General features: G+C 53.8%; 2 protein-coding genes across 2 annotated transcripts; both read left to right on the forward strand.

Moving 5' to 3' along the window:
* Positions 1-1,604: 1,604 nt before the first annotated feature.
* BESB_074290 (DnaJ domain-containing protein) lies at positions 1,605-7,129 on the forward strand (the record flags this gene model as incomplete). The annotated part of the gene is made up of 9 exons (XM_029365802.1): positions 1,605-2,124; positions 2,456-2,887; positions 3,418-3,644; positions 4,097-4,279; positions 4,753-4,891; positions 5,160-5,329; positions 6,035-6,121; positions 6,502-6,662; positions 7,087-7,129. The coding sequence occupies 9 exons, from the start codon at positions 1,605-1,607 to the stop codon at positions 7,127-7,129; spliced, it is 1,962 nt and encodes a 653-aa protein (XP_029218286.1).
* Positions 7,130-10,070: 2,941 nt separating this feature from the next.
* On the forward strand, positions 10,071-10,733 carry BESB_074300 (uncharacterized protein; the record flags this gene model as incomplete). The annotated part of the gene is made up of 1 exon (XM_029365803.1): positions 10,071-10,733. The coding sequence occupies one exon, from the start codon at positions 10,071-10,073 to the stop codon at positions 10,731-10,733; it is 663 nt and encodes a 220-aa protein (XP_029218287.1).

The following is a 10,733-nucleotide window of genomic DNA, read 5'->3' on the forward strand; positions in this document are numbered from 1 at the left end:
TCCGGTTGTTCAGGTTAAGGCTTCTGGCGGCAGAAAAGAAAGCTTGCACGCAGTGCCAGGGTCTCAGAGCGCCGTGTCTGAGCATCCTGGAAGACTCCGTAAACCGCGGCGTCTTTCTTGTTTCTCGCCAAAAATCGGGGCTGTGTTCATCCTCACACGCCCCGCAAAGCACACCAACCTCCCCGTGCCAGGCGACAGCGGACTAGCCTCACGGAACACGGTCCAGACCGTGCTGCTTTCCTGAGTACGGGGTGTGGTGTCTCGCCACAGTAGAGGAGACAAGAGTCTGGAAGCGCCGCTATATCGCCTTGCGTCTTCACTTGCCTCGCCGAGCTCTCTCCTTCTCATGCTAGCGACTCTGCGCTTCAGGTAGCTTCCCTGGGCCTGCTTTGCGCCTTCTTCCGATTCCATCGCGTGTACCGATTGGGCACTTTTCTTCACCTGCGTCTTCGAGCATCAGCACCGGTCGAGGACGTGGAAGCAAACTGTACAGTTTCTCTGTCGCGAGGGGGCTCCTCACCCCCCCCATAGCAAAGGAAATACTGGGCCTGTAAGGTGTAGCCCAGACCTAGCTAAGGTGTGTTTTCGTGGCGTTCACTCAATGTGTCGCACATCAGTTGGGGTTTGGAAGACGTTCGAGTTGTTGGCTTCTACATAGAAACCGCGGAAGGCTTAGAACTGCCCTGCTGTCTCGAAGCTCCCGCCGCACGCCGCCACACGCCACTGGGGGGGATCTTTTCCGTGCAGTCTCGTTCGATTCTCGGTGCACTTCGGCACTCTCACGTAGCAGGCGGCCGATTGTAGGCCGCACGTCTCGATTCTCGAGTCAAACCGCGGTGGTATGAAGGCGACGGCATCTTTCTCTTCTGAAAGAGTCCGCACCGGTCTTCCATCTGCCTCCCGAAAAGAGGGGCGTCGCTTCGTTCCGCAGAGCCGCTGATGGATTCGTCAGCGCGTGGAAGATGCAACAATACTAGATGGTTTGACTTTTTTCGCCTTTGCATCGAGCTGCGCGCGCCCCTGCGCGTAGCAGCTCCCTCGAGCTCCCTCGAGGCGGGCGCCGAAGAGGTCGAGCCTGATCAGCCTTTGGCGGGAGATGAAAACAGGGAGATACATGCGTGCGTGAAATCGGCGTGTTTCCATTCAGCCCGTCAATTTTTTTTCTCTTTTGTTGGCTCCCTTTCCCCGTTCCACTTTCTGCACGCGAAGGCGCGACGCTGCTTTGATCCTAACCCGCGCGAGTGTTTCTGCCGCTGACGCGCTTTCTCCCGAGTTTTCTGTTTCCTGTCAACAGTTCCACGTTTTTCGCGGCGACAGAGTTTCCACGTTCCGATTACGTCTTCTCAGAGGGGTTTTTCCCTTCGGATCTGCGGCCCTGCATGGTTTTTCCTGTGGCAGAGAAGGGTGCTCATTCGTCTTTCCTCTCGTGTGCAGCCTCTCCCTCCCGTGGCGAGCTCGCCTGTGGCAGCCCAGCGGCGATTATTTTTTAGCCTTCCTGGCCTCTCGTCGCCTATCCCGCTTTTTGCGCCTCTTCTCAGATCTCTCTGTATCAAAGCGAGAGAGAAGGGACGCCTTTTCACGGCTCCTTTCGTACCCCCCTTTGCATGCGCGCCGTCTCTGCGTGGATTCGCCCTCGCAGAGCCTTCCATCTTTTTTCGCTTCGTCAACCGTCCACGGCCTACCTCTCTACGAGTCGCAGAGCTAGGGCAGCGAGCCTTGCCTTCCTGCCTCGCGCTTTCTCCAATCGCGCGCGCGATTGCTCCCTGCCCTTCGCCCGGCTGCTTCAAGTGAAAAGCCCCGCCAGCACGATGTCGTCGTCTCCTCGATCTTCCTCTTCTTCCCCCCCCTCCTCTTCTTCTTCCTCTTCGTCGTCGTCTGCCGCAGACTTTTTCGGGACTTTCGACGTGTGGAGCATGTTTGGCAACGGCGGCGCAGCTGAGAAAGCGTCCCCTGGGAGAAGAGCCAAGAGGACCGCCACCGAAAAGCAGAAGGAGCAGGAGTCCTCAGGCGGTGCCGCGCCATCCAGATCTTCTTCGTCCAGCAGCGGTATCACAGGCTTTTTCGATGGGTTCTTCAGATGGGGAAGCACCTCCGACCCCTCGACCTGGAATGACAACTGTACAGGTAGCTCTCCCTGCAGACAGGCCCTACAGTGAAACATCTAGACTCGCAGCCCAACTCTGAAGGGCTGGAGTTTTCCTGTCCGTGGCTTCCTCTAGAAGCGTTCCCCTCTCCTTTTTTCCCTCTCTCCTCCCTGCTCTCCCCACTTCCTTGTTCTGTGACTGTCGTGTGACGTGGCTTCTCCCTTTTCACTGCTCGCATTTCCTTTACCTGGGTTTTTCGGTGCGCCTTCTTCATTCCTCATCCCAGCACCTGCCTGGTCTCTGTCAAGGCTCTTCAGTATCCGCCGTCCTGTCCCGCAATTCTTCCTCTGCGACGTCCCTCTCCCCTTCAGGTTACTCGCTGCCGGCCGAAGCCGCGGAGGTCCTTCAGGGGATTAAGACAGACGCAAGCGACAGCGCGTCGGGCGAGACTCTCAAGGCCCTGCCGTGGAACGAAGACGACAGCAAGGTGGAGAAAGGTGCGTCTTCCGCTGCCTCGCCCTCCTCGTCTTCGTCCGCCGCAGCCTTCTTCGCCGACGAGCCGAGCGAGAAGCGAGAGTTCAAAGAGAAGTCTGAGACCAGCAACGCAGCGAGCGCGACTGGCGGCGTGGGGGGAGAGGAAAGCAAGAAGAGAGTCGTTGACACGAGCTACTACGACGTGCTAGAGGTCTCACCCGAAGCCTCGTCCGCGCAGATCAAGAAAGCCTACTACAAGCTGGCGCTCAAATGCCACCCTGACAAGAACCCGGACGACCCCGAAGCGAAACTGAAGTTCCAGAAAATCGGTACGGATCCTGCTTTCTCCGGAAAGAGGAATCTTGCAAAGTCAGTGCATGAGGAAAGAACAGAGCCACGCGATCTGCCCTCGCGATACTCCGCATAGCGGTAAAAGGATGCAGATGCGGTTAGCCGCCCCAGCCGAAGCTCAGAAAGCACAGAGTCTCCACGATGGTGGCAATCTGGTATCGATTAGGCTCATCGGGGGCACTGGAGACTCTTTTCGAGCTCATCAGACCAGCCTTTTCGCTGGGATGGGTCACGCGCCCCTGCATGCTCTCCAGAAGGCCCTCCGCGCAGAGGGCGCCAAGATCAGAGGGCGGAGGCATGCGCTCCGTCGGAGGGCGGAAGCAGGGGAACGCCCAATAAAGCTCAGAGGCGATAGAGGAGATAGAAGAAGCGCAGATAGAAGAAGCGCAGCTCTTTTTTTCCCCGATTTCCTTCGAGGTGGCGCGAGCAGCTTATGCAGAGATTGACGGGGGCTGAATGAAGTGGCTCATTCGCGCGCGTTGGGTTTTTTCGCGTGTGTGTTTCGCAGGCGAAGCGTACCAGGTTCTGAACGATCCGAAGAGGAGAGAGCAGTATGATAAGTACGGCATGTCGGCGACGCAGAACATGAATCTTATCGATCCTGCGCTCTTCTTCATGATGCTTTTCGGCTCTGAGCACCTCGACCCCTGGATCGGCAAGCTGAAGATGGCGCACCTGGTTGAGGTGCTCACCCAAGACGAGGGCGGCGGTCTCTTTGAAATGGACGAAAACACGGTACGAGAGGAAATCTAGTCCTCCTCATTTTCCACCGTTTTCCCTGTCGATTTACCAGTTTTCACACGGCAGTCCGTTCGGCCCCACGGAGTTGTGGCTCTACATGCCGAGATGGATAAAGGCATATATATAGATATAGATATGTATAATTGTGCGGACATACATGTGTGTGGTTGCGCTCCGCGCCATCGATTGCGTGTAGAGTGTGTATGCTGAGTCGCCTTGCAGCAGGCAGGGGCCTATTGTTTTTATGGACTTCTTGTTCGCCATAGCAATATAGCTACTATAAACCTCATTAATGTGCGCTTGCCTACGCTCGCATTAGCCAGTCTTAAGACTGCCGAGTTGGAGCGTTGCAGAAAGCTCATTCCTTAACAGGGAAGATTTCCACACTATCTCTTTCGGCTCGTCTCCGCATGTGTGCTTCTGATTGCCTGTTTGGCTTGTTTTAGGAAGCAAAGTCCGACGCGTCGACCAAGCAGCGCGAGAAGATGATGAAGGAAATGGAGAGTGAACAGAAGAAACGTGAAGTAACGCTCGCTCTTGAGCTTCGCGACCGCATTCAGCCCTTTGTCGAAGGCCACGAGGTCCAGTGGCGGCGTGACATGAGCAAGGAGGTCACTGCTCTTTGCGAGGTAAGAAATCCGAGAATGACCTTGCATTCACCCAGCAAGGGCAAACAAAGAAAATAATATGTCCGGTAGCGAAGGCCTCCAGTATGCGTGTGGAGCAGGTTCGACACAGCGTCCAGCGCCTGTTTTCGCCATCCCATCTGGGCCCAGGGCGGGGATGCCTTCGCGCACGTCTGCCGTTGGAGGCTGTCGTTGTTGTGTTCTATTCGTCAGCGACGCCGACATCGGTTTTCTTTCATGTACAGGCGATTTGCTCGTTCTTCGGGTTTCTCTTCCCCTTTCCCTCTCTTCTCGCTGTCCAGGGAGGTGATCGTCTGCGCACTCCCTGCGCCCTTCTTGGTCGCTCTGCGTGCCGACCGGTTTTCCACGTCTGGCGTCCCTCCGCGCAGGCGTTTTGAGGGTGCGCGAACCAGCTCTCGCTTTGGAAGACTTCACCGTGCTCGCCTCCCCGGCGGCTGTTTCCTCTTTGTTCGCAGTCGTCGTTCGGCGACTCCATCGTGGAGTCTCTGGGGTGGACCTACGAGAACTTTGCGGACGCATATCTCGGCGAAGTCCAAACTGCGTGGGGTCTCGGCGCGACGCTAGCCAATGTCCAGGCGACCGGGCGCAGCATTGGTGAGTGATCCAATCGCAGCAAGTGGGAAAGGCGGAGACACGTGATTCATAGACGCGTCGACTCGCACAGAGATACGCTCTAAGCACACAGCGTGTGTGCGGTTCAAGGCGGCGACCCCAAAGCGCTGTAGACACAAGCGTCAAGCCAGCGGTCTACTCCGTGCGCCGAACTGCCTCCCTTTCTATGCAAGTCGATTCACGCCTGCGCCAAGTATAGCTGTGTATCCTTTGTGTCTGTTTCTTGGGCTGTCGCTTTCCTGCTTTGCAGGCAACACGTTTGCAGTGGCCAAGTCGATGGTCCAAGCGGCTGTCGCAGCAACGGACATTCAGGCCCGACACGAACAGAAAAAGAAGGGCTCAGCTGAGGGAGAGAAAGAAGGAGACGCAGAGAGCGGAGAGCAAGCCCATGCAGGACCAGCCCATCTGGATACTCACGAGGTGCGCTGCGTGCTCCTAAAATGCGCCATGTTGATGCTTTGCTTCCTTGTGTCCCAAGAGACATTCCCGGATATAGGATGTCTTTCACAAATCACGTGTGCAGCCATTTAAACAAATGCATATATATATATATATATATGTATATGGCTGGTGCGCAGTTGAATCTTTGGAGGCACAAGAGGAGGACGAGGAAAACTCTACACTCAAGCACGCAGCGCGGTCAGTGAGCGATACTGTGCGCAGTTGCTGTCTTATTTCTGTGTTTCAGCGGTCATCCACTCACCTCTTTGTATCAGACATATATGTATATATATATATATATATATGTATACATCGTGTACTACGATGTGCGTGCGGGGCGGAGCGGGTACCAGTGTGTGGATTTTGGTTTTACGTCTTGAAATATGCGTGTACGGACGGATGAGTTATCTGCATACACGTGTGTGTTTGAACTCGCGGGAGGACACGCAGTGTGACGCTGCGTCATCAAACCCGAGCGTATGAACACTTTCAGTTGGTTACTCGACGTACTCCGGGTGCGCAGCGGTCTCGTCGTCGTCGCCTTCTCTACTACGTACCTCTGTCGGTCGCGATATGCTGCACGCTCCATAGCGGCACGTGGGTTGAAAGTGGAGAGCCCTATCATGCCAGCGCAGTGCATTTCCATTTCATTCGCTTTCCCTCCCTCTCCATGCGTTCTCGCAGATGGGCAGAGTGGGAGAGATTCTCCAAAGCATTCTGAGTATCGTTCTGTACGACGTCGAAGATACCGCGCGCAAAGCAGCCGAGAAGGTAAGGCAGAGGGCAGACGGGCGGGGAGAAGAGAAGGCCAAGATCGCTGCATTGTGAAATGACGACAGCAAAGTCGAAAAAGGAATGCGCATGCGAGGTAGAGCTGAGGGTACAGGTCTAATAGCGTGCAGGAACAGAACAAAGGAAATCAACTGCGCGAGTGAGGGCGCTGTGTTTGCGATGCCTTCGTTGTGCGGTCGTTGCAACGTTTCTCTGTTGAGAGGGCTGCTCTTCTGTATGGAGGCTGGCACGAGCGCCGTGCAGGCAGCGCCGGGTTTTCTTGTGTGAGGTCGTGCTTACTGTCGCGTGCGTTATTTTCGTTATCAGCTCTCCTCGCTTCACTCCTTTCCTCGATTGATTTCTTGTCGCTCAATCATCAGGTCTGCCGCGATGAGTCGGTAGATTTGCGCACGCGCGTGAAGCGAGCAGAGGCTCTGAAGATCCTCGGTCACCTCATGCAAGAGAAGGGAGCCATGTTCAAAAAACTCAAGGAGAACAAGAAATTTGACGTGTCCAAGCACATGGAAGACGCATTCATCAAGTAAGAAAAAGAATGTCTCACTACTCACGTGCATGTGCTATTGGACTCTTCTGTATGCACTGTACATTTATATATATATATATATATATATATGTAAATGTATATGTGGGTATATGTGTGTATATATATATATATATATATATGTGCCTGGGAACACCCTCTCCGTGGCGGTGTTTGCAGTACGCTTGATGCGGGGACGCGTTGCTTGAGGTGTGTCTCCTGGGGAAAGTGCAGGAACGCCCCGTTGCTGTGGATGGATTTAGTTTTTGCTTCGCATAGACCTGAGAAGACAGAACGCATTTACAGTTTGTGAAGTGTCTAGCGAAGAGTTGAGAACGCCAATAAGTATGTGCACGTAAGACACCGTGCAGGAGGGTCGCGAGCAAAGTCGCTGTTTATCGGTCTTGGCGATGTTCCATCGCAGGGCTACCATTGCGGCAGACGAAAAGAACCACAAGGCGCGCTAAAGAGGTGCGAGATCTCCCGATCTGGGGAGTGTTGACCCTTCTATGGAGAGCTACGACTCCAAGTCACAACGAGCAAAATGCCGCGGAATGATACAGAGGGAAGCGAAAGCACGGGAAGGAGTTCGTCACTAGCCGCGCAGGCGGAACTCGAGTGACGACGAAAAGGTGTTCCGTATAGCCGTTACCGTTTTCCCCCCATGTTGAAAGAGTGAGGCATGTCCGCTCATGTGCATATGTGTGTCTACGGGCGATGATGTCCGTGCGGATGCGCCGGTGTGTAGACGAAGGCGGTACAGGCTTTCGTGTTTCTGCGGATAAGCTCATGTGTCTGGTACTGACATGTGTTGAGCTCTGCCGGACACGGCAGAGGCCGGTTTTGTATTTCACTCTATCCATCATATGTTCTTGTGAAAATATTATCTTTGGGGGGCGGTTGCGACTCGGTCTGTTACCGCCTGGACAGGAGGGGGAACATGAATCCAACTCGCCCATTGAGGGGATACAGATACAGGAGGCAGCGAACTCTTCCCACTGATGCCGGGAGTTGGGGGGCGAAACAAAAGCTATTTGTTCTGAGACACGCACGGCCACAACTGGCTAAAGATGCTGCGTGACGAGGCAGATTCACCCGCACGTGTATCAGACATAACTCTCCTGTGGAGACATGCGGGTGCACTGCTTTGCATCTGGATGTGTTTTTGATGACGGCTACACGGTCCCGGGTGCCGGATCGCCGTATCGCTGTCCTTTTGAGTTTTTTCTCGTCTCGTCTCTATTCTGTCTGGTTTTTCCCGTCATTCATGCGCGAATTCACGTATGGTCATTTATTCGTGTGTGATGTGCATATCTGCCTTTGCGTTTGTACACGTGCTCTCCACACGCATATACTGGCCGACGGAGCATGCTCTTTTTATCGAGACAGAAGACCAACTAGCTTATCTACCGTATTTTCTTCAGAATCTCAACTCTACGAGCAGCTAGGTGGACTCTGGCGAAGAAACAAACAGACCCTAAATAGAGGTGATAATACTAGAGAATTTAGCACGAAGGTAAATTACCCTCGTCGTTTATTCGGACCTCGTTTTTATCTGAGCACTGGCAAGTTGTGCAGCCCGGTTGTTCGGCACTATCGCTGTTCGTCGTGTTCTCTTGTGGACTTCCGCCGGGGAGGCCGCCCATTGCGGACGTGACCTGCCCTTGCGCCGCTCCAACATTAATATGAAGCTAGGAAGAGTTCTATAGCGAAGCTCTCGGTAGTGGCTTTTCGTTCTGTGCATCTCAGGGCGGTGAGTGAAGGAAATAGGGTGACTGTGTGTATCTGTGTATTTGTTCGGTCAGTATCCATTGGTCCACTGTGTCAGGAAGAAGTAGTAGCAAGACAGAATAAATTATGCAGGATAATATGGATGTGCCGAAGCGTTTTATGGGAAATGGATAGCTGGGTAGGTGAAAGAAATGTATGTTGTGCTGGTCATAGCGTGTCCAAGACAGTCAATTATACGCGACGAACAAGACACACGGGGCATCACCGGTTTTCCCACATCAAGGTCTGGCGAGGCCCCAGTCAAAACTAGGTCCTGGATTAAGCATTCTTTTCGAATGTGTCTAAATCCACGTTACAGGAATCTCGACAAGCAATGTTTCAACTTGCCGTGCTCAGCGGTGTAACTTGTGCCGATAGCGGTGTCAAGCTGATAGCAAGTTCGCGAATTCGCGTGAGTGGCCGGACGCAGTTTCTGTTTCAAAAGCGAGTCAAGACGCAGTGTTGGTTAACAACTGCGAGGTTTGGCCGGCAACAGTGTGGAGCTGTAAAAGATATATCATCGGAGCACTTTGGATATTGCTTGAATGTGGTAACTGGGTATCGTAAATAGCGAAAGATTGACACGCTGCGCTGAACCCAGACCACGTCCAGTTGAGCTGACTTGCGGTTCAAAGAAAAGGGTAGTGAACGACCCAAAAGGCAGTGTTCGATGCCCGATAACTAGAGTAAGTTGACTAGATGAATACAAGCTGGCTGTATTTCAAACGAGCAGTGCATCTTTTCTGCCGCACCAGGAGCAGGCACTCCTTAGTTGGGGCTTCGTGTGTTGGCCACCAGCATTAGTCTTTCGTCGGGGCTTGCTACTTTGCGAGCATCGAGGCAAGCTTCCGGTCCCTTCGCTCTCCGTTCTTCCGAAATGGTGCCCCGTTTGTGGGGTGCAGCGTTGCGTCATGATCGAGGATCCTGCCACGGCACAACAGAAGCAGTGCCGGAAGGCCGGAACATGAGGAGCATCATTCAACGGACCAGCAGCCGTCTTGTTACAACCTATAGCAGCTAGCCAACATCGATGGTCACAGGTTTTGTGGGCATCTTCGGCTGGCAAAAGAGGAGAAGTCTTATTGACCAGTCGTCGTGCCACTCGGGCAGACCTGTTACACGCAAAACCTGCCCTGGGTCCTACGGAATGTCGGGCAGCGTGGATAATCTTGCTGCGGACGGAAGTCGAGATGCAGACACCGTCCCCGCCTAAGTACCGCACTAACGACGCGCGGCTGTCGGACACACGTTACACGAACGGGCGTGAAGTCGAGGCAAACCCGCTGTAAAGGCACTGCTACAAAAATATGTTACGTTGAACCTTACATACCACTCGCGCGTGCTGAACGGGAAACTGTAAACGCAGTGTAAATGCTGTAGTTATCATTGCTGCCTAGGGGAAACAAGCGCAACTGTGATTGAGAAATCATTGTGTGTATAGCGTTCGGATGAGTCAACACAGATGTCATCTTATCTACTGGCCAGTCACCGAAGATCCGCGGCTTCTCCAGAGCGAAGAACGCAAGATAAGAGGATACAAAAGCGAGGACGTAGACAGGAAAAAACAAAGAGACAGCATATGTTCTCTTCCGCACCACTTTACAGCAGAAAGACGAGCGTATGTAGGCCGATCTGAAAATGGTAATTGGTGCCGGTAATCATAATGAGACGAACGGTGGTGCTCGACCTCTCAGCACGGTTCAGGCAGGGGCGCGGTCACGATCCAAATCGGGCCCTGCATCTCCACTGAGGAACTTTTCGGAGCCTGCTCCTCCAGATAGGACGCAAGAAGGCATTCTCGTCCACAATCTCTCTCCCGAAAAGATTTCCAAGTTGCTGTTGTCCCCTGTGGACCAGCATTTCGTACGACGGTGCTCGGAGCCACCCCAGTGTATAGATCAATCCGCTCCGTTGAAAATTCAGGCCTCCAAGGGGGACTACAAGACTTCGGTTGTCGGCGTGTCGCCGCTGAGTTCATATAGTCGGCTCCCAACTCGCCCGCAAGAGTGGAAGAACAAGACAGAGAAAAAGAGAGGGAAACAGCTCAAACCGGCCCTCTCTGCTCCAGGAGCTGTGCCGTGGAATACAAGCGTTCTGATCGAGCCGTGGGAGCGCAAGCAGAGAGAGCGAGCCTACGAGATACCAATTTCCCCTCCGTTACGTAAAAACAGTTTTCTTCCGGAGTCGTACACAACTCCGCAAGTGAGCGAGCAGCAGCATCAAGCGGAGCGATGCGCTTCTGAAGAACCGAGCGCATCTGCAGTCTCTCACGTCGAGTCCGTCCCTGAGATGCAGTATTGA

This window comes from Besnoitia besnoiti (genome assembly GCF_002563875.1).
Source record: "Besnoitia besnoiti strain Bb-Ger1 chromosome Unknown contig00007, whole genome shotgun sequence".
NCBI classification, from domain to species: Eukaryota; Apicomplexa; class Conoidasida; order Eucoccidiorida; family Sarcocystidae; genus Besnoitia; species Besnoitia besnoiti.